The sequence below is a fragment of the Accipiter gentilis genome, chromosome 31, assembly GCF_929443795.1.
Source record: "Accipiter gentilis chromosome 31, bAccGen1.1, whole genome shotgun sequence".
NCBI lineage: Eukaryota > Metazoa > Chordata > Aves > Accipitriformes > Accipitridae > Astur > Astur gentilis.
This window is the reverse complement of record NC_064910.1, coordinates 13,214,643-13,242,136: the sequence shown is the minus strand read 5'-3', so window position 1 is coordinate 13,242,136 and position 27,494 is coordinate 13,214,643. Positions and strand designations below refer to the sequence as shown.

General features: G+C 38.6%; 1 protein-coding gene across 1 annotated transcript in view; it reads left to right on the top strand.

The window, feature by feature from the left end:
* Positions 1–2,110: 2,110 nt before the first annotated feature.
* The window catches only part of PRKX (protein kinase cAMP-dependent X-linked catalytic subunit), a 61,503-nt gene continuing 36,119 nt past the window's right edge, over positions 2,111–27,494 (top strand). Inside the window, exon 1 of the mRNA XM_049834502.1 lies at positions 2,111–2,597. Within this exon, the coding sequence (XP_049690459.1) occupies positions 2,414–2,597 (184 nt within the window). The 5' untranslated portion in view covers positions 2,111–2,413. The remainder of the gene's footprint in view (positions 2,598–27,494) is intronic.

Here is a 27,494-nt window from a genome sequence, read left to right as displayed (position 1 = left end):
GTCTAGCAGGGTAGGAAGCTAACTTTAATCATAAGAAAAGAGACACTTCATTGAATGGAGCTAATCCGGTGCTTACAAACCTTGCTGAATCATAGCCTTTTTGAACGTGTGCTGTCATACAGGCCACCAACCGTGGAAGTACAGCAGTAGTAGGCTCTTTAAAGAAAGTTTGAAGTTCCTGAATGCAAGTAATTTAATCACTAAGTAAAGTTTGTAGCATAAATAGAAATATCAGTTGAAAGTAATCAGTACCTTCTGTAAAGGATTTTATGTCCTTTTTCACATCTGAGCAGTGAATGATTTCTTAGTTTTTATGACAAAAAAAAAAAAAAAAAAAAAAAAAAGAGATTTCAGGAAGATCACATATTGACCTTCTTGGATAAGACTGAAGTTAAGGTAGTCTCTCTTCAAAATGATGATCACAATAGCTTGTACCTTCATCTATCATCTATCATCTCAATTTGCAATTATTTTCATCTACTATCATCTCAATTTGCAATTATTTGTCTAAAAAACAAACTTACATTTTTATATACACTGAGTTTTCTTCAATGCTTATTTTTCAAACTGTTATTTTAAACAAAATTTTCTGTTACTGTTGAGACAGATTTGTTGGCTTGCTCACCTTTTGACCAAACAGGAACTAAATTTACAGCCTGCCAGAACATTTACAATTTGCAGTTTGGGGAATCTTTAAAACATTCAATTCAAGGCATGAATCATGACAATTTTTGTATGCGATGTATAAAACTTAACAGAAAAGGAAATTAAGTAGTAAAGCAAAACAGAAGTGCAAAACTTGCACTCCGAAGAATACCCAAATGAAATTTGAAATTTTGTAGCATAAGTGATGTCATCCTCATTGACTGGTAATTCTTTTCACAGGCTGACAGGAAGCAGAGATGACCTAGCATTTTTCCAAATTAGTCATAATCCTTCATGTCAACAAGCTAAAAGATAAAAATACATGTTATATCCTCTGGGTATTGTGACTATAAACGAGACTGTAAGGATCTCTTAAAGATCAGGAAAGATGTACATAAATTGGTAATTCTTATATACAATTCATATATTTATACTCATTTTTTGTATACACACATGTAATTATTTCTCATTATTGAGCCTACTCCACAGAGAAACTAGTAGGCCTTACAGTCCCATGTTTTCACATTTAATAAAGAGGAGATGCAAAATGCCACCTGTGTGACTTGATTTACACATCAGCTGAACAGATACCCTGCTTATTGGAGCACAGGCTAGGAGCTGCGAACAGCCTAAAACTGGGCCCGAACAAGGCATGGAAAAAAATTAGGATTTCCTTCCCAATTTTGACGCGACCGCTTCTCTGCGACTTGGCTCACGTGCCAATATTCCCCGTCTCCTGGCGTAATCGCCAACAAGTTTCTTGGCGGCTGCGGAATGACCCATGTCGGGCACTCGGCTGCTGCCACACCAGGTGCCCTCTCAGCTGAGCACGGCGCAGCTCGGCGCACCCGCCACCCGTCCCCGCTCCCCACAATATTTTGTGGGCCCGAGCAGGGGAACGCGGAGGGGCCGCGGCCGTTGCGATACCCGCACCTGACGTAAAAGCGGGGAGTAAAATCACACCTGAGAAACCCTTCGCAACGTGCTGGTGAGGGACCCTCGCTGACCCCAGAACCGCCGAGTTACTCGAACACGCGTGGGGAACGACAGGCTCCCCCCAACCCCCCAGCTGTCACTGTGAAACCAGGTAGGCCAGGAAGCCGCTCCGCAAGGGCCACATCAATCATTTTTAACTTGCCGTGGGGAGCGGACGGGACCTCCCCCCGTCGTCGTCGTCGTCCCCCCGCAGCCGCAGCACTGAGGGAACGCGGGGGCGGGCGCGGCATCCGCCCGGCCCCCCCCCCCCCCCCCGCTGCCTCTGAGGCGGGAGGCGGAAGGCCGAGCGAAGGGCGCCGGCCTCACCAGCCGCCCCCGGGCTGTGCCCGCGGCGGGGGGGTGGGCGAGCTCCGCGCTCCCGCCGTGCGGCGGGGCCGCGCTTCCCCCACCCCTCCCCGCCCGCCCTCTGCGGGACCGTGCCGCAGCGGCAGGAAGGCAAACCCCGCCCCTCCGCCCCGCGTGTGGCTCGGCTCGGCTCGGCACGGCACAGCTCGGCTCGGCTCGGCTCACCCTCGCCATTGTCTCATCTGCGCGGCGGTCCCCGCTGCGAGTGGCGGGCGGCGCGGCGGCTGGCCGCGATGCTGAAGGGCTCCGCGCCCCCTCAGAGGCGGCAGCGGGAACGGGCTCCAGCCCCCGGCAGCAGCAGCCGCAGCCAGCCCGCCTGCTGAAAGACTGAAACTTTGCGTCCCCGCCGCTCTCCCTCCTCCCGCCTTCCCGGCTCGGCTCGCCCTTCTCCATGTGCTGAGCGGCCGCGGGGCGCCCGCTCGGCCCCATGGACGCCTTCAGCGCCGCCAAGGCCAAAATGGGGGCGAAGAGCGGCGGCGAGGCGGCGGCGGCGGGGCTGGCCGCGCCTCAGCCCGCCGCGCCGGCCCCCAGCCCCGCCGGTCCCGGCTCGCCCGCCGCGCCCGAGCCCGCCGCCTACAAGCTGGAGGACCTGGAGACCCTGGCCACCGTGGGTGAGTGAGTGAGTGCGGGAAGGGGGGAGAGGCGGCGGGACCGGGGAGGAACAAAGGAGCTGCCCAGGTGCCTGCCTCCGGCCGCCTGCCCCCTTCCCTCCCGCAGCCGCGGGCGTTGCGGGCCCGTTCTGAGGCAGCGGGGCTGGACCGGCGGCCGTTTAACGGCCGGCAGGTGCCGTTGGGAGCCACCCCCCCCCCCCCCCCCCACACACACAACGGCGGCGCTGGGGAGGGGGCCGCCGGCTGGCCTTACGGCTGCTGGGCGCCGCGGGGCTGCCTGTGGAGCCAGCGGGCGGCTGGGGAAGGGGCGCCGCAGCAGGGTCGGTGGAGTTTGGGGGCTGCGCTTTGGGCGGGCGGCGTTGTCCGTCCCCGGCGCGGCTGTGAGGGAGCGCCGAGGGGCCGCGGCGCTGCCGGTGTCGCCGCGCGATCGTGGTTTTGATCTGCGGCCGAACGAGGCTGGGAGCGGGTTTGGCCTGCCCGGGAGACGGGGACGGTCGCTGCTGGAGCCGAAAGAGCTTTTGGTGTAAAACCTGATTTGTCTGGTTTAACTTCACTTGCCTGCATCGTGATAAAAAATTCATGGTTTAAATGCAGTTGTCGGGCCGGTGAGGAGATCAGACAGGTTAACTGGAGGCAGCTAAGTATATTTCAAAACCCCAACGTGCTGTTGCCCTGAATGCAGATGCAGAGAAGCTTTGCGTGTGTAGAATTTTGGTAGAAGGCAAGGCTGCGTGTCACATCTACCACGCTTACTGAAAACCGCCTGTAATCAGCGGCACTGCAGCGTAAACGCGTGTGTTTAATAAATTGGCACTTCAGACATCAGTGGTTATGTTCATTGTGTTCGTATCCACTGTATCTGTCCGTGCGTTGCTTTTGAAAGTACGTGTAGTTACATACGTTTTTGCATCTGGTGTGAAGTCTTGTATGTTCAACTATACGGAAGTTTTATTCTTTTTTTCTTCATAGGACTGTGAAATGATTTTGGATAGGTTTATTCCAGTAAGTGCTGTAAATCTTCATTTCTCTTAAGCTCTCTTTAGCCAAAAAGGTGTGATTTAAACCCTTTCTTTGAAGTTGATGGGTTTAATAAGTCTTTAAATATGGAGTTGGAAAGGCCTGAAGAATGTTGTGACCGGTGAAGACCATGCCTGAGAACGTGATCGGTGAAGATCACGTTATGTTCTCTTGAAGCGCATTGGTTTTTGAAATATTTTTTCCAATTTGAAATGTGAACAGCCATTTTATTGAGAAATTAATTAAAATTATTAAGAGACTGCTTGAAAGGTTTGTGATGGGTTTTTTTCCACCAGAAGTGGTTGATCTTGTTTGTTACATCATGACTAGTTGCTATGAATACAATTGTCATAACAGAGGATTATGACTTAAAGTGAAGCATAGGCTGCAGAAAAATTGTAATTTTTAAAGAAGGCATAAAAATCACGGAAATGTCCCCAAGGCCAAGGAAGAAACGTGGAAATAATCCTGGCATCAATTTTAAACAGCTTATCTTTTTAGAGTGTTCTGTGCAGTGTTCCTTGGAGGTTAAGGAAGAGGAAGGTTGTGATTCCAAAAAGTATAGAGAGACTTAAAAAAAGTGAGGCTGCTTGATATGAAGACACAGAGAAGGAAATAAAATGTAAAAGGAGCAGATAGCTGCCTATCAGGGCACTGACAGGATACTTCAAGAACAGTCTCCCTTCCTTCTTTGTCTTCCCCAGCTTGATTTTGTTTTTCTTCTCTTCTTCTTTTCTCAGATAGCTCCGTCTGAGATGACAACCATTCTTTGCATCTCTTATGAACCGTGGCATTGGTTGTTTTGTAGTGAGAAGGAAGACAAAATGCAAAACTTGAAGGGTACAAAAATATGCACAGATAAATACATAAGGCCTTACCCCACCAAAGAAGCTGAGCTGGCTTGTTGTAAGTTGGTTTTAATATGAGTTCGTGATATGCCTGTGCGCCTCCCTAGAAGGCTGTGAGGAGGGAAGGGATCTAGCTCCTGACCAGGAATACAGCAGCCTCAAAGTGATGCTGAAACTCAACACATTTATACCTGCCTCTGAGTGGCAGAGTTCATAAAAGATGTAGTGCCCTGCTAATGTGTCTGTAGTGCATCTGAGATCTGAGCCGGTAACTCTGTGTGAGGTTAGGCTGCTCTGTACGCACCTACTGACATGCTACATTGCATTCCTGAGTTAAATGGGCTGCAGGTTAAATCAGTGCAGAATACTGCAGAGTACTATGTAGATGTGTATGTAGTTGAGCTTGAAAGGCTCGTTTTTGCTTGGCTTAAATATTTTTGAATTGAGTTTGTTAAGTACAGTTTAGGTTTATGTCATATGTACTGAAAGAGTATATCTACGGGGTTTTGTTTAGTAGTGGTTTAAGTCAATATTACCCTATCCTGTTTTGATCTCCCTGCACAAATAGATGAGCTTAATGTATTGTCATCAATTTCACTACAGCAATTCAGAGTCGTCTGCAGTTTGATTGCTGTCATAAGAATAGCTATTTTCTTTCTGCTGATGTTCTCAAAAGCCATGTGCTCTATCTGAGATATTTGGAGATGGTTGTGGTGGGGAGGGGGATACCCAGAAATTACAGCACACGAAGTTCTGGTATCTTCTCTGCTGGAATCACTGTTGCTTATAGACATACTTGGGTTTTGAAACAGTGTGGCCTTGGAAACTATAAGCCTGAGAAAGTAGCAAAACAGGGAGGGGAGCTCCATGCTCTTACAGCTGAATGATGTTGGTGTCTGTGAGATTGTGTTCATCCCTGACTTTAGGCACCTTCTCTTGAAGGATGGAATAAAGTTCATGTAAAAATAAAAAAAAAAAAAGCACCAAACAAATTGGAAGCAGTACCTGCTTTGACTATAATAGCTACTGTTTTAAATATCCTTCATAGTTCAAGAGGATTAAAATCTGTTGACCTGACCACCATAACGCAGGCTGGATTGGACATGTTCTCTGTGATTTCTGTTGGACCCTGTGTCTGGTTTAGCAAAGAACTCACTGTGAGGGAAGAAAGAGCAAAAGGGGAGAACAGTTTAGCATAATGATTGGGAGGACATTTCTCTCCCCCAAATGTCCCAGGACTCGACCTTTGTTTTGGTGTTTGTGGGCCCTTTGGTAAAAGGCATTGGGAGCAGAGACTAGAATACAGGTATGCTTTTGGGGGAAATGCCCTTATATTTAGTCCATAAAGTGGAGTTACAGGTTTGGGGAGGGCACAGGAGTGGGGTGCATACTGGTTTCTGGCACTAAGAGAGGTTGAACAGGAAGAGTATTTCTTTGAGGGTACTTCCTGAGAGGTTGTACATGTGGCTTTGAACCTTTGAGGTGTATGGGTTTTTAACTAGTCCTCCTATATGAAAGGTGAGCGCTCTTGCTCTGGAGCTGTTGAAGGTGCCTGGTTGTACACTTCTGATTCTGGATTAATTTTTCTTTCAAAGGAGGTCAAAATATGAATATTTGCTCAGCACACTTAGAAACTGCTGCTTGGACCAGGCTGAAATTTTCTGTGAATCTCAGTTGAATTTACATACTCAGCTGTGCCAAGACTGAGGTAGTTTTGTGCTGCACAGAAGCAAAAATTTATATGCCATGACCACCATGTTCATTGAAACTTAACTGCTGAAAGTTCATGGCCCAGCCATGCTTATCTGAACCCATTTCAAACTTTTTTGTAGATCTGATTGGTGGAAGAGAGAGACTATGAACACTAGTGGCATAGTTTCTGAATCATCCTTGGTTTTGATGAGAATTTAACAAGAGCAACCTTCCTATTCTAGTAGCCGGGGGGGCTGCAGTTGGACACCTGACATATGTACTGAATTTGAGATATTAAATTTTTAATTGTGCCATAGTGAAGAAGTAATTCAGATAAACTAGAATAATAAGTACAAGAAAACCAGAAGATATTTCTTCACTTTTGGGTAGGTAAAATTGGGAGAACAAATGTTTTGTTCCTAAATGAAAAGTATGGTTAATAGGGAAGGGGGAAGGAAGAGAACTCTAGGAGGAGAAAGATGACAAACTTATTCTTGCCCTCTCTCCTGTGAGATTTGTTTCCTGTGCATTTTTCAAAGTGCAATGAATTCCATAGCAGGCTTTATAAATGTAAATTGGGTTTTGTAAATCTATTCAATTGATTGAAATATTTTAATAATAGTATTTTCATGCGAAAAGATTCATTTAAAGTACTGTTCCCATGAAGTGCTTTACACTAAACAAATGCAGAATAAAAAATTGGGCAAACCAGTATTTTAATTTTTATGAGCATGGGAAAATTTTTAAAGGTACATGGGAAAAGTGAGGTGCAACGTATTTTTAAATACTTAATTTCACTGTGTTCACACAGAAAATATGCTAGCCACATATATTTCAAATGGCATTATATCAGCAGGACAGTAGGTACAGAACTGGAGTCTAATGCTGTAAGGAGGAATCTGCTCCTATATACGACATTACAGTGCTAGTTTCCCTGCATATAGTTGAGGTAAAAAATTCTGCACCAGAATAGCTACATTCTTTACTAGTGGGGAACACTGGTGGCTTTTTTTTTTTTTTTAAAGGGGCTCAAATTAGTTTTGTTTCTTACCAAGTGCTATTTTTGGTTTCACTACCGAGGTCCTCACCTATTTAAAAATAATTCTAAGGGATCTGTGAGCATTTTTTTCCTGTTTCTTCACCTTTTCTTGATACTGAAATGATAAATAATAATCCATGATTTTACTTGGCAACATCCTTAAATGCCACAAGTTTTGAAAGAAAACATGGTCTGAATGTTGTGACTGTAATGGTGACCTGAATTCACCATTACATTTGTACATCTTTGAGACTTTAGTCATAAAGCTAAATGACTTGGATTTTGTTTTCACTCTCTGTGGAATGTCTTTCTTGCTTCATTTTTCCCTCCCACAAGATCATACTTGTCCCAAAATAAATCCTTAGTATTGTTATAGCTGATGTTCTAGAGAGAAAATGACCAGGTGTGACTCAGCTTTCTTCTCTTGCTTTTCCTGTTATCCACTACTGAGGTGAATTTCGGTGGCATAACGTTTATTGTGGAGTAGGCAGCACCAGGTCCTTTCCCATAAAGTTCTTGTTCTCATTAGGCTGGAAAAAGTGGATTGAAACAAATACTCTTTATCTTTCAGAAAAGTGAGAGTACCTGGAATAAGTCTGAGCATGTGAAAACTGAAAGTTCATGCTTCTGCTTTTCTATCTCCAGTGTTTAAAATCAGTGTTGAGGTAAATGGCTAGTCACCTGTTTGCCTGTCACCTGTTTCTTTTGCCTTAATCATATTTATATATCTAACTGATTGTGAAAAGAAATTCAGAATTCTTTCCCTGATGTTGTGAACTTCATGTTATGTTATAGAATGGGCTTTGACACTCAAAGACAATTCTTGAAGATAAATAATTTAAGTCCTATAAATAGCCCAGAGACTCCCATAAGCGCCTGTTGCAATGAAAATAATCAAATAATCTTGAACCCAACTAGTGCTAATATTTCAGAAATAAGCATGCAAAACTCCTCTTCCACAAAATCAAAAGCATCTAACACCACACCTTCCTCCTGCCAAGTTTATGCTTAAATAAAATTAATGTTCCAGATGAAGATGCTGTTGAAAAATTCTTCCATCAAAAGTGTTGTGTGTCAGCCCAAACTGAAAAAGATAGAAGAGAAATAGACATTTTTTTCTTTTTCCTTCCCCTTCTTCAAAGGGAGGAAACATGAACTTAAAGTACTGGTGGTTGAGAGCACATAGGCTCTTAGGTCTTGACTCACCTTTTCTATGTTTAGGTTCCTGAGTTTGCATGTCTGGACTGTCTGTAGTAGACAGGGAGAGCAGCCTTTTGGAGATGGATGTCTTGATATTTTGGTTTTTACATCACGAAAACTTAGAGCAGTTAATCCCCAGCTAAAGTGCATTTAATCCTGGTTTGGTCCACTTTAAGGGTGATATGCAATATGTAAATACCAGAAGAAAGAAAGGGTGGTGGAGTTTATGTACTACTTTTGTTTGTTATGAGAGGCATAGATGTGTATACAGCAACAAAGAATGAACTTTTGTGAAGTAAAAGATGGGAACTTTGTGTTCAATTTGCAAGGGCTTGTCTGGACATAAGTTGTTCTTAACCAAATTGGTTTAGGTTAAACAATACAAATTCCCTTACTGTTGATACTTATGAGTGTAAAAAATCTTAAGCATTAGCTTGTACTACTTGGAATACTACTTGGAGTAGTTTAACACGATGTCTTGGGAAAGCATCCTCCCATTCCTACACAGTTTTAGAGGTTTTGTAGCAGCTTCAAAGAAGTTGGTAAGTAAAATTTTGCTGAGTACTGTGTGCTAGTGTGTACCTGGGATATTAAGGTGATAGGGAAGAGCAATTCTCAAAATTAGACTGTATTTCTGTTTTCCCACAGGAATAGTATCTCAAATGAACAAATGAGGCCTTTTTTTTTTTTTTTTTTTTAAAGGAGGGGGGAGGTATAGGTTACAACATTCTTTTAAGCACTGTTTGCACTTCACATTAGAGTAGTGGTTCAGTTTTTATTTGAAATACATATTGCTTTACTATTACTATGATTAGAATTTTTTTAATACTGAAGGTGGATCAGAGATTTTTTCCCTTAGTACAGCCCTTTCTTTACTACAGTAACTGTAAATTTAGAGTGCTAAGGAAATTCACCTGGGAGACAGGTGAGTAAATTGTGAAAGTAGTTAACAAAACACATTGTATTTGGAAAGTGAGTGGAATGTTACAGAATGAGAGAATATTAAAAACCCACTTATGTCAGTCATCTTATTGTATTTCTGTGGATAATTGTAGTCTTGCTTTGTTAATTTTGGTAAAGGAAATGTTCAAATTTTTGCCCTTTGTATTGTTTACCATTTTATTTTGGGTAAATAATATGTTTCAAGGGTATTGAAATAATTTCAGCTGTGATGGTAAGTTGGCAAATTAAAGACTTATTTCTTGAGGGGTTTCAGGGGATGGTGTTTGAAAAGGTGTAACCTCTGAAACAGTGAGGGATGTTTGTTTTCTTGTAAAGGTTTAGAGGGACAGGGTATAAAATAGCTACAGTGTTTCTGTAAACAGGTTTTCCCTAGACCCATTGATAATCTTAAAAAAAAAAATATTCTGAGAATAATACAGATTTATCATTTCGGAAAGCTTCTTTGAACTTGAAGAAAACATCTTGTTCTACGCTGAAGAGCATTCTGAAAATACTAAAATAGCAATCTCATTATGAGGATTAACTTAAGCATCTGTTTATAGACAGTTTAAGGGCTGAAGTCTTATTGAACTCTAAATTTTGTGTTTTTGCAGTTCAGTGTAAGCACCATAACTGTTCTTTATAAATACCTAAGCTCTTTCACTGAAAGGGCAAAAGGTGGCTGGAGCAGGGAAAGCAGTGTTGAAACTGTAAATCCTAGCATTACTAGAAGTATTCAGAATGTGGTCTTCTGGACATATCTACATTGTAGAATGTACAATCACAGTTCTCCTTTTTAGGCATACCTAAACTAGATTTAAACTGTTTTCACTTCATTTCAGTAAAACTGCTAGTTGTATTGCTAAAGTGCTTGTGCTTTTGGGTTAGTGAAATAAGCTTGCCTGAGCTGCTGTGTAATGCTCATGCTGAAGGATTTGTATTAATATCTATACCTATTTTAAGGTAGTTTGAGGATGTTTGTGTTGCAGAGTTGTTCGTGGACGCTCAGATTTTCTTTTGGTGAATTCTGACATCTGTCCTATCCAGTCTTAAATTCTGGTGATCTGTGGCATTTGTTCATGAAAAATTTCCACTCAGCTGCCCTCTTCTGCCCTCCTTCACTCCAGTCCCAGCTTGGAGCAGTTGATAGCTGGTCTATTAATGGATTGACAGTAACTTTTGTGTGTATGTGTTGTGATTTTTCTCCAGGGAATCGATTGGTCTGTTTCGATACGCTTCACCTCAGACAAATTGCTAGTGTGTGTGTTTTTATTGATTTATTTATAACTGAAACACATTAAAATTAATGAAGGAAGCATCGTTTCCATGTGAATGAACTGCATGGTATAACTTATTTCTGTATAATACCAATGTCAACGGAATGTTAGACTTGTCTTTTGGGTTGATCTGGTCAGCAGAACCATTCCCAAAGTCTTGCTTTGACCCTCAGCTTTCTTAGTCCATTGAGGGAGCAGGGAAGTCCGGCTCAATTTGACCTACGTTATAGTTAAGTAAATCTGAACCTCACCACTCAGGCGATTTGAATACCTTGTGAAGTATCTGGATTTCTAGTCTTGTGACTCTTTATTTATTGGGGAGTGTTTAGTTAATACCAAAGTAAAAGTAGATTGGTTATATTTTACTTGGTTTGCAATGTATTTCGTAGCCCTTATGCCAACAAGTTATGGTGTCTAAACCAGACTAATTTTTATGTAAAATCTTATTTGTTCTTGTTTCTTCTCTGGATATTCAGTTTGAATATCACCTACAGCTTTCTCTATTGGATTATTGATTTTATATATATATATATATGCTTGTATATATTTAAATTTATATAAACTCATAAAACCTAAGTTCTAGAATTTTATGGCTTGATGTAGAAAGAATGACAATATGGAAAAGTCTGCTCATTCTCTGTCAGCATATATAGAATTTCTTAATTGGCCATCTATTGCTCTTAGTTTTTTCTTCAAAGTATTCATACAGTATCTACAACATGTAGCAATTTTTTTTTTAAACCAGGATATTTTTTACCTAAAGGATTGATTCTGAGCTAATTTTTCATGAAAGGTCACATATCTGGTATTTGTTAATTTGATTCTAACATGCAATTTGCAAGAATTCAGGTGTAATGACTTCTATGTTGTATTTATTGGAGTACTTGGGAAAGGCAACTCAAGGCAGAAGAGCTATATAATATAAACTATTATTAGCAGTTGTAACCTGCAACTTAAATGCGCGTTTGTTTTTCTCGTGTACACTTGACATTGTTTTATACATACTTTTAAGAAGCACTAAACCTATCAATACAGTACATTATTTTGCCTGGAAAAAGCGACTATATAATCTCTTACATTGCCTAATAGAAGAGGAAAGCATGTGGAGCTGCCAAGGTTTGGGGCTTTTTTGTTTCGTTGGGTGTTTTTTTTTTTTTTTTACATGATTCTTACATTGGAGGTAATGGTTCGTTACCAAAATTATATAAAGTGACCATTTAGGATGCCCACTATGCAGTATTTGAGTTTTGGTATGGTTCTTCATTAAAACTTAGCTTCTTATACAGCATTTGTGGCATTTGCTGAAGTGTCGTTCTGTTTGTATTAAGGAATATGGGCACTCTGAGCAATTTGAAATATTTAGGGTAATGACACTGCCATTATTGTTTGAGGTGCAGGGAGGTCTCTGGATTAAAGCAAAATATCTAGTCAGTATTACTTTTTATGGGTCTGTGGTAGTGCTCCAGTCAGTAAATTAAATGCTCCAAAGTTGTTTAGGTAGATGCTAAGAGCGCTATGCCTCCATAGACTCTTCAGAAACAGGCTAAACTGGGTGTAAGATTTTTACTTTGCTGATCTACTAATTAGGATGCACTGTAATAGCTATATGGATGGCAAATATAAAAAAACAAGAGGCTGGAGCTGACTGTGTTTATGTAAAACTTATGGGTGCTATAATAGCAGACTCCTCTAGCCACCTGCCTTAAAACTGATGACAGACTTCTAGCCTCAGACCTCTTCCCCCCAGCTTGGTACTGGCTTCTTTACAGCTCCTTGGGTGCAGGAGATGATAGCCTGTACAGTTCTAATTTGTATGGTCTGCCAAAAATAACTTCAGAGTATGCATTGTAAATTTTTATTTTGTTTTCAGGAAGATTAGTGGGTAACTCCTTGTCTGTCCCTGGAGAACAAACAATGAGGACAGCTGCTGGTCAGTCTGTTTCTAAACTGGGATTCTTGTCCCCTCTTTCATGAAAATGTTTCAGGTTGCATGTTGGTATGCTGAATTTGTGTTCTGAGGCCACTAAACTCTCCCTGAATTTTGTGACTTTCAAAGGCCTATGAAGCCTTCTGCAGTACGTCTTTATTTAACCCACCCAGTTGTCACACTCAGAAGTGCCGGCTATAGAAGTTCTACTGAATCAACATTATTATTCCTCCTTTTTTAGTGACTGACATAGTTCAATCCACTTAAAATAAATTCATGTTAGCAGCCAGGTATGTAGAAATTGCTCTTTCATTAATATCTTTGGAAATAATGCCATTTGAGATGTAATATATTTAAAAGTATTTCTAAAAGTTTCCCAGTATTACAACTTAATTCAAAATATTCTGTTTAAAAGCTTTCTGAATCTCTCCTAGTAATTTCACAGTGAGTAGCAGTGATTCCCTGGATCTGTTCATGGAAAATTTTCCTTGATTAAAGGTTGGTTTTGTTACTTTTTTTTTTCTGCTAGAAAAGGCAGCTGGGAAGAAGCTGTGAGAAAGATGGTGTGTCCTACAAGGCAGAACCATTAGAAGGAAAACACAGTAACTGAGATTTGGAAAGAATCTGAAAAAAAGAACTAACACCAAAGTTAATGCAAAGTGTTTTAAAAGACATGGAAATATATTTCTTTTTGGGGGGTGGGGTGGAGGTGTGTTTTTTTAAGTTAATTTTTTGGATTTCAGTCGTATACATTTTATACTTAGTCATTTGAAAGTAGAAACAAATTGGGGCACATCCATTCCTGATGCTGTAAAGCCCATGAAAGCTATCCCTTTTATGTGTTTAGTAAAATAAACTATATCCTTTGTTCTAAATTTCTAAGTGAAGAGAGTTTCTAGAATTGTCTCAACTCTTTGTATCTGCAACACTCATAGTAAGCTAAAAGTTCTATTTTGGTGGCAGTGGAGACGGTTTTTTTGCTGCCTTTGTTGTTAGGTAGGCCTAAATTTTGCAATGCTCCTACTGCGCTGTCGGTTGTAAGTTAAGCAGAGTACAGCGTTGTTGGCTTGATTTGGGATAATTCTGGGAAAACAATGCTCTGTGATAGGACAATTTGTGCGAGTTGTGCATTTGGTGAAATAACAGTATTTGACATCTGAAACCCAAAGGGTATTTTGGAATTATGCCTTCCCCAACCACCCAAAAAAAGTGTAATATGATTTAATTTTGTGAACAGAAGGTGTTCATAAGATGTGGCTAGGGCGTAATTCCATAAATATTCAACCTGACTGACATCAGAGGCAGATTGAGAAATAGAATCTTAAAATCCTGTTTAGCAAGGATTTTTAATATTCTGTTAACGTGAAATATGTATGTATTGTGCTATACTGCAGGTGATGTTACTCATCAGTGAATTCTTTTACCTGTTGAGAAGACCTTGCAATACATGCTAATAGCAAATAGAGAAGCAACATTGTGAAATGGGAAATGCAGAAGACAACTGGCTTTGTGGCTAATTAGCCAGTCCCTCAGCAGTCCTTTTTTTTCTTCTGGCAGGTCTGCAGGTAAACCCATCTAACTTAGAACTAAAGCAGGAGTTGGTTGCATAGCTACTGATTTCATAGCTTAGAGTATGCCTGTTCTGCATTGTTTTTTAGGGTTTCCTAGGAGTGTACCTTGGTGATAAAAGCCTGCAATAGAAATAGTCTTTGAATCTTGATCTTAAATGTTGAATTGCAAGTGAAATGGTTTGACACTGTGTTTGGAGACAAGGGTTCACACCTCTGTGTTAATTTTAAACATTCTGTTTGAATTTTAATGACTTTTTTGCATGGTTGCTATTTGTGTATTAATAAAGAGGGTTCTTAGTGAAATGGGGCCTATCAAAGTGGATGAATAGTCAGAGAGGGCTGGCAGGCAGTAACAGAGATGAATGCTTAGGTGAGGCTCTACCTTTGGTTCAAAATGTTGGAATTCTTACATAAAAATGATGTTGGAAAAAGAGAGTAGGATAAGAGGATTATGCTATTTTGATACACTTTCATTTTGTTTAGGTAGGTTTGTGTTTCCTTGATATTGTTTCTTTTCAGAGCAAAACAAGTAGAACAGAGTAAAAGTCTGGCTAGGAGCACAGTTGGGTATTCTACATGATTGTATGTGAAGAAAATGTTACTAGTGCTTGATTTGGTAGGGTATATCTGAACTTGTAGTTGTTGCTAGTTAATACTTAGTGTGTGATGTCAGCAACTTTATGTTACTGCTTCACCTGGAAATAAACCAGCTAGGGATTCACTGATACCCTAAAGCTGGGCACTCTCCCATGAAATACTGCCAGTTTATCTCCTGTAAGAAAATACGTTGATAAACCTCTCTCTAATCTTCACGTGTTTTGGCATTTAAAATATTTATAGGAGGAAAAAATTCTCCTGCTGGCAATTAGATGTAACAGGTAGGGAGAGATTCAGAACTCCAGATATTCCCAGACTAGTTGTGATTTCTAGTCTAATTGGCTTTCATTTTTGATAGAGATGTTAGGAGTTGCATTGTTTGAGAACAAACACAGCTTTGTTGCTTGGCCTCCATTGGTTCTCTGAAATGTGATTCTTGAAATAAAATTAAACTATGATTGTAGTAATAGGAAAAAAGCATAGTTGGTTTAGTTTTATAAGCAAGACAAGTCCTTTTTTTTTTTTTTTTTTTCCTGGTGCAAACTATTGAATAATTTACCATAAAGTACAGTCATCTCCAAAGAGTTTTGCATGTTGTACACAGACCTCATTTTAAAAGACTGAGGAACTCGGTAAACTTGGCTTGACTAAAAAGGGCAATACAATGAAAACAGGTGCTTAGGGACTTTTTAAATATTGATGGTATTTAACTTGTATGCTGGCAAATCCTCTTAAGGATAACATTTTATGTCAAGAAGAAAGATATTTGTATTAGTCATTGGCACAGCTTCTGGTACCTCCTGAGGAGGTTTATTTTGGATAGTGCAATGCAAGTTTCCTCTTCTGTCAATGATGTAGCAGGACCTCTTATATATGAAAAAATAATTTCATCAGTCTCTGTCTTGTCTTCTGAGACTGTTACTTGTTCCTAGGAAATGTGCAAGCACCTGAAACAAACTGTAGTTCACTTCATAGAATAGTAAATATCTAATATGCCTAATAATTTTTCTTGTTTGGCATATTTCATCTCTCTTCAGGGCAGAACTATGCCTTTTATTTTTGCTACTGTAAACTTAATATGCTTCAGCTTCTGTAAAAAGTGTTAATGGATGATAAACTAATAACTGTCAGATACCAGTAACCTTCAGTTACAACTGATTTGGGGTATATGTGAACTGATGACCTGGCCCAGGTAGATTGCTGTCATGGTTTAACCCTAGCCAGCAACTAAGCACCACACAGTCGCTCACTCACTTCCCCCCACCCAGTGGGATGGGGGAAGGAATTGGGAAAAAAAAGGTAAAACTCGAGGGTTGAGATAAGAACAGTTTAATAGAACAGAAAGGAAGAAAACAGTAATGATAATAATAAAATAACAATAATAGTAAAAGAATTGGAATATACAAAACAAGTGATGCGCAATGCAATTGCTCACCACCTGCCGACTGATGCTCAGTTAGTTCCTGAGCAGTGATCCATCTCCCCCTCCAGGCCAACTGCCCCCCAGTTTATATACTGGGCATGACGTCACCTGGTATGGAATACCCTTTTGGCCAGTTTGGGTCAGCTGTCCTGGCTGTGTCCCCTCACGACTTCTTGTGTTCCTCCAGCCTTGTCGCTGGCTGGGCAGGAGAAGCTGAAAAATCCTTGACTTAGTCTAAACACTGCTTAGAAACAACTGAAAATACCAGTGTGTTATCAACATTCTTCTCATACTGAATCCAAAACATAACACTGTACCAGCTACTAGAAAGAAAATTAACTCTATCCCAGCTGAAACCAGGACAATTAGTTTTGTGTTCATTTCTGATCCTTTTGTCTGGCTTTCTAATTTTGGCACATTTGTGCTTACGCACTATTTCTTTAAGAGTAAGTCCTGAATTATAAATGATATCGAAATACTTATTCTTTAAAATGAATAATTTAAAATACATTTCTGTTGAAAGGTGTGCTGTGTCAATTATAACAGTGAGTGAACCTCTTAGTAAGCAATGATGCTACAATTTTGGAGAAAGAGTCTACAAGGGCATGACAAGTACTCTTGGCCTGTGAACTACAGCTCATGAATTCAATTAGCTGTAATTTAATCTATCCTATCAAGGTGGTGTTGGATTTGCTATTCATTGCTCTCTGCTGCAGACTGTGAACCTGTTTTTAAATATCAGATTCGATTCAGATAATTAATTCTGAGATTTTATGGGGTGAGAGAATGGAAGAGAGTAGAAGTGAGAAGCAACTATGGCAGTAAACAAAATAAATAACCTGTGGTTGAGTAAATGGGTGTACGTGTACATGTATATTATATACCCATATATCTGTGTAGATGATATGGGTATATGTTGCTAAGAAATTTGTGTATGATGAAGACATACATCAGATAGCAGAGTGAAATAACTGAAAATCTAAAAGAAAATATTGATTCTTATGAAAAAGAGAGAGCTTGGTTTTCATTTCAAGATCTGAGTATAATGACTAACTGCTTTCAGTGACTGGAAAGCAAGAACACTGGGGATATAAAAAGGGTTCTGTATGGCTGACTAGCTCATAACTGTAACTGTGATATGATGGGTTGGAAATTCTGTTTCTATTAGTAAGGTCTACCTAGTACTCTTCACTATTATTACTACTACATAATGTCCTTGATACTCTTCATGACCATACAGAGCATTGTGAGGTAAGATCCAGGAAATAACTCCTCGAACTGTGGAACAGAGCAATTCATAAATGTTTAATGCTGAGAATAAGTTTCCATGCAGTATTCTAAATACACTATATGTAAAAATTAAAATCTTGTGTCTAGAGTGGAGGTTTGTGAGAAAGGGTATAACCAGGTAACACTAAACATGGACTGATCAGTTTTAGATCTCAAGGTTCTGATCTCCTTATGCTTTTGACTGCCACAGACAATGGAGGGGGGTTGGGGGGGATTGTTTTGTCGTCTTGTTAAAGCTTTGTTTTCCATTTGAGGCATTCTTTAGATTAGCCAGTTCAGTTAGGATGGAGAGCTGTCCATGTGTATTGAGTCAGTGTATTGTCCAACCAGTTGTCCTGAAATGCAGTTTTTAACATCTCAATTGACTTTTCTGGTGTACACACCTTAAGTGATTTGCCACTGTACTACTTTGGGCTTAGTCACCTCAAGTTAGTGGATGAATCCAATTAATTGTTAGGCTGAGATTCTGCCATTTGAGGTAAGTCTTCAACACTGGGTCATTAGTAAGGATGAGATTTTATCAGCCCAAACTCAATACATGCAAAGAGTTATGCAGTCTTTTCTTCTCAATGCATTTAAAAACTGAACTAAATTTGTTTGACAGTGTTTGAAGTGCTTTCAGATTTTATGGCAAGTTCTCAGGTCCTACAGAAGGATTTGTGTAGGGTACATGCTCATGTGTGTACCTACTATTTTCCTTCTTCTGGATTTATATGGATTTTTGTCTATGGTATTGTTCAAATCCTGCAACATGAAGATGAGGTGACTTTTTCTATTTATTTTAATGGAGCCAGTCCTTGAATTAACAGATAAAATTTAAGAAAGTCCTTCTCAAACAATTTAGAAATCATAAATTTGAACACAATTGCCATCAGAAATGACACTTGATATCTGTATTTTGAAAGATTGTATACAATTTAAAGAAGCATATACTGTCACATTAATGGGACTTAGTGTTCTGCAATACAGGTTTTGATTTGCATTCTCATGCTACGTATCCTGTTTTATATTAGGTATGTTTGTCATTCTATAAAACTAGCTATCAAATATTATAAAATGGGTCTGAAATAACTTACCTGCATTTTGATATAAATATTCCAAGAAGTAACGAGCTTAGCATTTCTCTAGTGTTTATATTAGCTTGGAAATTCAGGAGTGAATATTGCAGCTTGGTAAGTGTAAGTTAAGGTAAGCTAAATTGTGCTCACCTGTCCAAACAAAGCATCCTTTTGGGAATCTTAAAAGCCTTGGCCTATGTGTGATTGAAGCATAGGTCCTGTAGGATATTTTATTTCCCTATGTCATGGGTGTTTAATTTTGAACCTTATCCTTCTCTTTGCTCTTCATGTGACTGTGTGAAGAATTCTCTGTTTCATATTGTGACTCATGAATAATTTAAAATCTGATAAATTCTTTATTATACATATTTACTCTTTCACTATCTTTGTTCAGGAGCAGGTGGTAGTTATTGCAAAAGAGATTTATTTCCATAACCTTTTATGTCAACCTTGCTTTTGGATGGGGAAAACTTTATTGTTAGGGAGTTCACCTATATCCTTGCCTGTTTGTGACACACTGTATCTTCCCACGTGTGTTTTCAGATGTATGAAGTTAGCAAACTGTATTTAATGCACATGGCATTAAAGTAAATGTTGTACCTTAGATGATTTTATGCTTTAAAAAAAGAAAAAAAAATGTACAGAAACAATGTCGGGCACAAAAATGCCATCTCGTATCAGCCAAAAAGTCTAACCTTACTGTTATGACTGTTAAGATATATGCCATAGCCTCTGAAACTTACTTTACTGTTTACTGTAGTGACCTGTTCACCTCTTGATTTCTCTTTTCTTGTACAGTTTGTTTCTTGAGAGTCACTTTGAAAATCAAGCTTGTTTTATGAAAGGAATTTATTTTTAGGTTGTTTGGGTGTGCTCTTTCATAAATTCTCAAAATGTTTTCATCCTGGTTCATTTTTGTCCATTTAAATAGTTGTACAACATTTAAATAGATGTACAACCTTCTCTTTAAAGTCTTATTTGTTGGCTTGGATGGGTTTCTTGGGTATGATATTCAGAGGTATAATACTGGAGAGAAACTGGATCCCAGTTTGGAGATGGGAGGGGAAAGAGAGTGTGTGTATAAAACTAAAACGGACAGTTGACTTCTAAATGTGGCAATTTGGTAGAGTGGCTTTTCTTTCTTATTAAGAAACCGCATAGTAAAAATAGAAAAACCCCTATCTATTCTGTGTTTCAGTTGCGTAGTAGGCTGAACTGAAGTTAGAAGACGGCAGAATTTTAATTGAGTTTAGACTTATTTTTCTGCATTAGAGAGAAAAAACAGTGTAGTTGTCCATACAATCCCAAATAACCTGAAAAATTTAAAGACCACAGTCCCTTTCTGCTAGAGTATTTAAGTGTTTACACTAAACATAACAGTTCAATTAACACTGGCATGTCTTCATTAACATTAGGTATTAATACAGTTTTCTATCAGTAATGTAATTCCTGGGCACTACAGTGATTTTCTTCTGAAATGTTTAATTGATATTTGAGAATAGAATTTGGAGACTGAGGTTTTGAAACTTAATATTTGTGCTAGTATACTTGTTCCACTTCCTTATCAGATATAACTTTTTTTGGATATTCTAGACTTACTTTGTCTTTTTTGCATGATAGCTCTTTAGGTGCAGAATATTATTATGTCCATTCTAGTGCCAAGCAACAGTGATTTCATCACCTTACCTTGGACAGTGTTACACTGGGTTTTTTTGTATGGTATAGTATGAGAGAATTTGGAAAGGTAATGGAACAGTGGAAGTAAATTCTAGATACATAATGCATCTTTACTCTGTAGTCTCTCAGGAATATCAGTTGATGCTGCCTTATGAATATAAACAAAGCGTTCTCTTTGAGGAATACTTTGTTCCACTCGTGAATTCTCAGTGTATTAACCCTCAACTAAAAAGAAATCCATTTGCAGTGCCTGTTCCAGATTGAAATAGTGTTTTAGGAGAAGATTCTTACTGGTTTGAAACTTGGTTTTGTTTTGAGAGACTTCATTTACAGAAGATAGAATACAAGGTCTCTGTGGCCCAGAATGCTGTTCATAGCTTACAGCTGTAAAAAAATTATTTGAGTCTTTTGGGAAGGTATTCATTTTGCTATTATGCTAAAATCTCTAGTATTCAGTACAACCAATTCAAAGCAAAGATCAAACTAAATAAAATTTTCAGAGAAGGGCTTAGTTGTATCAGAAATATTTTTCTATTTCTGTCTACTCTTGAGCTGTTATGCAATGTAAACAACAATAGTTTAAAGTACCTTCTAAGACTCTCTTCTGCTGTATAAACTTGCATGACATATGTAAAATTACAGATGATATGGGTAAATGCAAGCTTGCAAATTGGATGTGGTTTGAGCTGTGAGTATTTGTAAAATCTATATCTCTTCTTTCTTGTGTGTAATGTCTGTTTATTAACTATATAGGTATTTTTTTAAAAAATTGCTAGATGAGTGAGCTGACTGTTTAATGGCACGTGCATGATATTGTGCCAGTAAGTTTTATTTGCCTCAGAGTGCTGAAGTTATATAGGTATCATTTGGCATAGTATTGGTGATACATATGAAGAATTTAGTGAGTTGCTAACAATTCTTTTTTTAAACCACACAAATGTATACTTCCTTACACAAATTAGCATATTCTGTGTCAATAATTTCCATATCATGAAATCCCATGTGCATTTATCAGACCATGTAACTTCAAGGTTGGTTTCTCCTGTCTGAATGTAGACCTATGCAGTGTAAATGACTATCAAACCTACATTTGTAGAATCCCTTTATAATCATCAGAGTGAAATAGGTACTTCTGAGTTTGTAAATTGGAGGTATAAAACTGCTCAATTGAGTAAAGAAGTGCCTTTTTTCCCTCTGTTGACTGGGAAAGGATTCCACCTGGCTGGTGCAAAGGTAAGCTCTGTAATAAGTGAGGAAGTTCCTGTTCAAGGTGTCTGGGGAGGCTGTTGTTTGTTTGCCTAGAAGGTGGAGAAATTCTCTCGGCTTGTGTTTGAGGTACAAACGAGCTCGTCAGTTACTGCTTGTACACTGTTAGTCTGCAACTTTACTACTTCTGGTTTTTTATATTATGAAATGACTTTTTATAAGTTCCCACCATGAATTGCAACAGGCCAAGAACAATGGCAGCCTTTCAGGACATATATCCATTGTATCTTTTAATGTCCAACCATAAAGAGATGTTGTGGAGCTATGTGGTCCTCTGTGGTGGTAATTTATCTTTGAAGGAAGGAAGAACTCCAGTTTGTCAGTTTTCAAAAATACCAGTCTTCAAGTTTGAAGGTAGAATGCAAAGATCAAACTTTCTGATGCTTCAAGGCCTTTAGCTACTACTCAGTGGACAGGCTTTGTCTTCAATGTGAATGTCCAGAGGTTTGGGTGTTTTGGTTTTTTTTGGTTTTTTTTTTTTTTTTTGTTATCCTGAGTTAGCTCTAGGTCAGTGAAATTTAAAAAATGAAAGTAAAAAGTCTGAGTGGAAAAAAGGTTAAACTTAAAAAAAAACCAAACCAAAACAAAAGAAACAACTGGAAAAGTAGGTATTGGCGGCCGCTGAACTTTAATTTCACTGCTAATTTGATAGAATTTGCTTTCTGAATATTAGCGTAAAGGCCAGGATTTCAACCTGGCCTTTCTAGCTAAATTTCAGTTTTGCTGGTAGACATGTATGTAAATATGCAAATGTGTTTTTGGACTAGGGCCTTCTCTGCCTAATTCTGTGGTAACACACAAAATAGCAGGGAATAGGTAATCTTGAACAGTTTTCTATTAGTTGCCTATTAGCTATTTCCTGAAACACATGAGAGAACTAAAACGTGCTGAGTACATTTAAATTAAGTCAAAGTCTTTGATCTGTCTTCATCCAAGAGCTCTTCAAAAGCATTGTAGAAATACCAAATTAAGTAATGAATAGATAATCTGTTTCAACAGTAGTGCACAAAACCCATATTTTTAAATATATGAAATGTCCCCCTTGATTTGTTTCTCCTTTAGCACTACTTTAGGTGAAGATGGAAGCAAAATGTAATTGAAAGGAATGTATAAGAGGTACCAGTCCCTCAAAGGCTTCTGTCCAGCACTGGTGAAGGAGGAAATCGGTCAAGTACAAACAATGTGGCTTTTATTACATTCGTTCAGCAATAATAACCCTTTGTACTTTAACAAGATTTTTTTGTTTGCTTTTTGAAAGGACACAGTCAAGGATATTAAGCCTGATACTTTCTTTGCGTTAATATGGGACTGACTTGCATCAAGTAGTTCTGTCGGAGAAAACAAAGGAAGAAATCTGTAAGAGCTGAGTTTGGGGACAGACAAAAATATGCTGGTTATGTAAAAATCCTGGAAGTGTGTACAGGCACATACTTCTGGACTGAAAAGGAGAGTGGCTAAATCAGGTGTTAGGTACCTTCTAAGCACCCCTATTTAGCCTCACATAGTTCAGAGGGGGCTGCATGTGTCTCTGATCTTTATCAGACTCCATTTAACTTTAACTTCTGTGGAACAAAGTCACTCTTTAAATCCTTCATGGATTATTGCATTTGTGTTTGTTTCTTAGTCATCAAAATGTTACTTTTATTTCTTTTTCTTAGATGAGAACATGAGTTTAGGGCACAGCCATGTTCTGTAATCATTTGGCTAGTCAACTTTATTTTAAGTTTTTCTGTTTTCTTTGGGTATAATTGTAAGCTTTGTCCATACAGTAGTTTCACAGCAACATATAGGACCTAATATATTCATCTGTAGTAATTGGCAGAGCAAAAGCTACTGGAACAATCTATTAAATACCTGAACTGTGGTGCATCTTCTACAGAGGTTTTAAGCTTTTAAGACCTTAATGACTGTTTCCTTTAGTTGAAGTTACTTGAAAAAGTTAGGTCCGTCCTTGACTTTGTGACATAGCAAATTGTTTGGGTTTTTTTTTTGTGGAAAATGGAACTAAATATCTCCATGCTGAATTTGAGTAAAGCAACTAGCCAAATCAGTTTTGTAAATGATTCCTGTAAACAGGGAAACTGCAGGTGAAGATAGAAGTGCTGACAAATGATGAGAGAGAAAGTTTTACTGCCCTCTTGGGTAAAGATTTGATTGTGGGAATTAAACCTAGCAACAGAGATGTTTTTTCCAGTTTAATATGTCCCTGCATAGGTTTTACTCACCATCTTTCTTCTTACCTTCACTGGAAGGGGGGGGGGGGGGGGGGGATATCACTTGGAAGTACTTCTAGCTCATCATCAGAATAGAATAAGTGAAAAATGGTATATTAATGTTTTACCGGAGTTAATTCTTTATGTACTACCAGAGATAAACTGCAAGTTACTCATCCTCATAGAAAATTAGAGGTTAATCCCTTTTGGCTTAGACTGCTCATGGGACATCCAGTTCAAAATTTTGAATGGAGTACTAATACCAACTCAAGAAGTAGGAGCCATGTTTTCACAATAGCAGACCCCAAATTAAACAGTATCTGAAGAGAGATCAGGATTCATAATTTGGGGTTATAAGATAAAATGTTGCTGTTATAGCTTTTTTTTTGCCTCCCCCCCCCTTTTTTTTTTTTTAACAATCAAAAGGAATCTTGTAGCTTAAAACTGGGGATTTGAATAATGCTAGAGTGATCTTTTTGGTTTTCCTTCTCTTTGCCTGAGCTGGTTACTTTGTGATGTGTTCATGTATTATTTTGTTCTTGGTAAGCGAAAGTGTAACATACTTCAATTAAAAGTAGTAACTTTTAGCCTAAATGTCCATCATTATTTTGTCTGTTTCATTTTAAGAAAGCTTTTTCATAGTATTTTTAAACACGTAAAGAAAAAAAATAATTAAAGCAATCATAAAAGATTAACTTTGAGCACAAATCCATTTAGAAAGAATCCTGAATTGCTCTAAACTTTATGGGAATTTTGAGCACTAGTTAATGGACAGGAGGTGGCTGGATGTTGGGTTTTGTATGTCTGGCTTTTGTTGTTTGAGAGATTTATTTTTTTGAAAAAAACACAAAATATTCCTTCTTTTTCATATTTGCATTCCAAGAAGCTTAACATGCTTATTTTACTCATTTCCCTACCTGAAAGAAACAATTCTGTGAATAGGATTTGAAAGACATTTTATAACTTTAAAAAGTCCAAAGATGGCCTATCTTGCTAATATACTTTCTGATTTACAGATTCTTTTCCAACTATTAAAAAGTTACACTCATTGATAATGCTTTAATTACCTGAAATTCTTGTCAGATTAAATAGATAATTTAATGCTTTCTAGTGTTTTAACTTGGAATGTGTTGCTAGCCAGACAGGTACCTGATCTTAGCTTAACTGTGCTTGTCTTTTAAAACGTGATAGGTGAATTTTTTTTTAAATCGGGTCAATACAGATTGATATGCTTTACTTCTGAAGGGGTTTGGTATCATTTAAAATATACTGTTTCAACAGGCCTCCTAAATTTAATTCAGCAAAAGTAGTATAGAGCTTAGTTTCTATGTGAAAAAGGAATACCTCTTTAAAGGTTTCTGTTTGAGCTTTTTTATTAAAAAACAGTTTTGCAGTTGAGGCCTATCAACACTTCATGTGCAATATTTAATAGGTAAAAGTAGGAGTAATAGTGACTTTGCAATGTCTTATTTTCAATACGGGGGAAAAACTTTTCATCCACTCATCTGTTCATTTTTATATCAACATGTCACGAATCACAGGTAGCGGAAGGCATGGGAAGAGTTACAAAAATACCACTGAAGAATCAAGTGGGGAAATACCAGTTTCATGAGAATTTGTTCTGAAGATTGTGGATGTCAAAGTTTTGTGAAGGGACATGGACATGCATTTAAATTCAGTGTTCTAAGAGCTGTTTAGAAATGGAAAGGATTAAAGGTTATCTTATCACCAGCAAGCTGGTGACTTTCTGGTCTCATTTATTATTATTTATTTATTATTTATGGTCCCTGGTATTTCAAAATAAATAAATAAATAATAAAAGAGAGGAGAAACTTTCAAGGGTTCTGCTTATTTTGTTTAAAGACACCCTGATATTTGCAGTATTTTTATAGAGACCCAATAAGTTGTGAGCCAAAAAAAAATAAATTAAAAAAATCTGGAATTAGAAGGAACTCCCATCATGGGCGTTCTGCTGAATGGCACTTTTTTTGAAATCAGTAACCTGTCTCTGAACTATGTGAAAAACAGGAAGCTTGACTGATGTGTATTAATTAGCTTGGTGATTTCTGTGTTCTTAATTCTTTAAGGTTTGTAATTCAGAAAAATTTAATTGGGTGGGTCAACAGCAACTGTCATGGACACAATCGCTTGGCTTTCTCTGGCATATAAAATCATGTGCAAAGTTGAAAGAGACTGTACCAAATTCCAGATTGTTAAATGTAGGTTTAGTGGTGTGTTGTTATAAGCTCCCTGTATACCAAGTAAGAAGGAACCTGAAAATATGTCAGAACTTTAGAATCTGGAAGCAGCAAAGAGGTGGAATTTTTTTACAGCAGCATCTTTGAGTGAAAAGCTAGGCTGTAATTTGAACATGCATTGCTACTTTCTTTTTGACTCCAGCTGAGCTGGGATAAAGAATTAATGATACTGAGCTTTCAGTTAAAAAATGGGTTGACAAAGGATGAGTTTAGAATCCAAAATAGAAGTAAGAGAGAACCACTGCTATGCCACTGGCAATAAAATTTCTGGGACAGATAGTCCTGAAAAGTGATGATGTTGCCTGGAATGTAGCAGGCATATTTCTTGCTGTGCAATATATCACATTATTGCTAAGTAGAAAGACATTTTCTCTATCCAAGGAGTTCCTAGTGTAAACTGCATTACAGCACAATGGATGAATGAACAAAGTCATAGAAGCAAGCTGCTCTGGCAGAGCTGCACATGGTGAACACTACACAAGGCATCTATTTCTTTACACTTTTAAGGTCTCTTAATCAGACTGTCTCCTCAGATATTTGAATATCAAAGGATATTCAAAAGCATTGCAAAAAGTATTGTTTGACATTTACTTCTTGTATTCAGTAGTATGAGATACGCAGTTCTAGACAGAACAGTAGGCAGCCTGTAAAACCTCCTCTAAATTTCTTTATGTGGCATGTTTTTCAGGTTTAGATCAGAACCTTCTAGAGTGGTACAGAAGTATAGAAGCAATGGTCTAAGAGTTACGGTGAGCAATCTACAGCTGGTTTGTGGAACAGTGTGAAGACACTGAATTTGAGAAGGTTGAGTGGTAGTCTGCAAGGCATTTTCAGTTGACACTGGTCTATGGGTTGGGGGAAAAAAAGTGAACTTGGCTACTACGATGTCCAAAATCATCATCCTCATTCTGTGTTGCCCTGTTCATGTGCCAGCCATGTCTTCTGTTCTAGAAGCCCACAGCTGCTCGTGTAATGTGGTTTCCCCGTATCTTTCAAGCGTTAATCTTCTGATCACCAGTCTATTTGGTCAGGCTGGTTTCCTTTGCTGTGCTACTTCTTCCCCTTCTTTGTCAAGACTTATTGACAGCCCCCCACTCCTCCTTGTAAGATACGTATTGCTAGGCTGTAAGTTCCATCCCAAGATGAGACAGAGATTAAATAGCTGACAAATTTGACATTCAATAGTGAGTTTGAAATCTGATACAATTCATTTAGTTTATCTCTGATATTCAACAGAATTAAGTCTGTTGTGCTTGTGGCTACCAATAAAGGCTAACATGTGGCACAGTAGGAAATGTTTCTTCTAAGTAAATGAAAGCAAATACATCTGATGCTTTTTGTAGGCATCTGTGGAAGTCAGGACCAACCCCTTTGGGACTCAGAAAGCAGCCCTCAGGGTTATGGATCTCACATGACCTAGTTTATTCTTCATTAAAACAGATGGTATCTATCTGAGCAAGGCAAACTTGGTTTTAAGAAAGAGCTGGGGATTAAAAAGATGGGAAGCTGGAACAGCTGGGCCTAATTAATGGGAGCAAATAAAGAGGCAAACTGAGCATTAAATTAGTCACCTACATCAATAGCAAAATAGTTCCTACATTA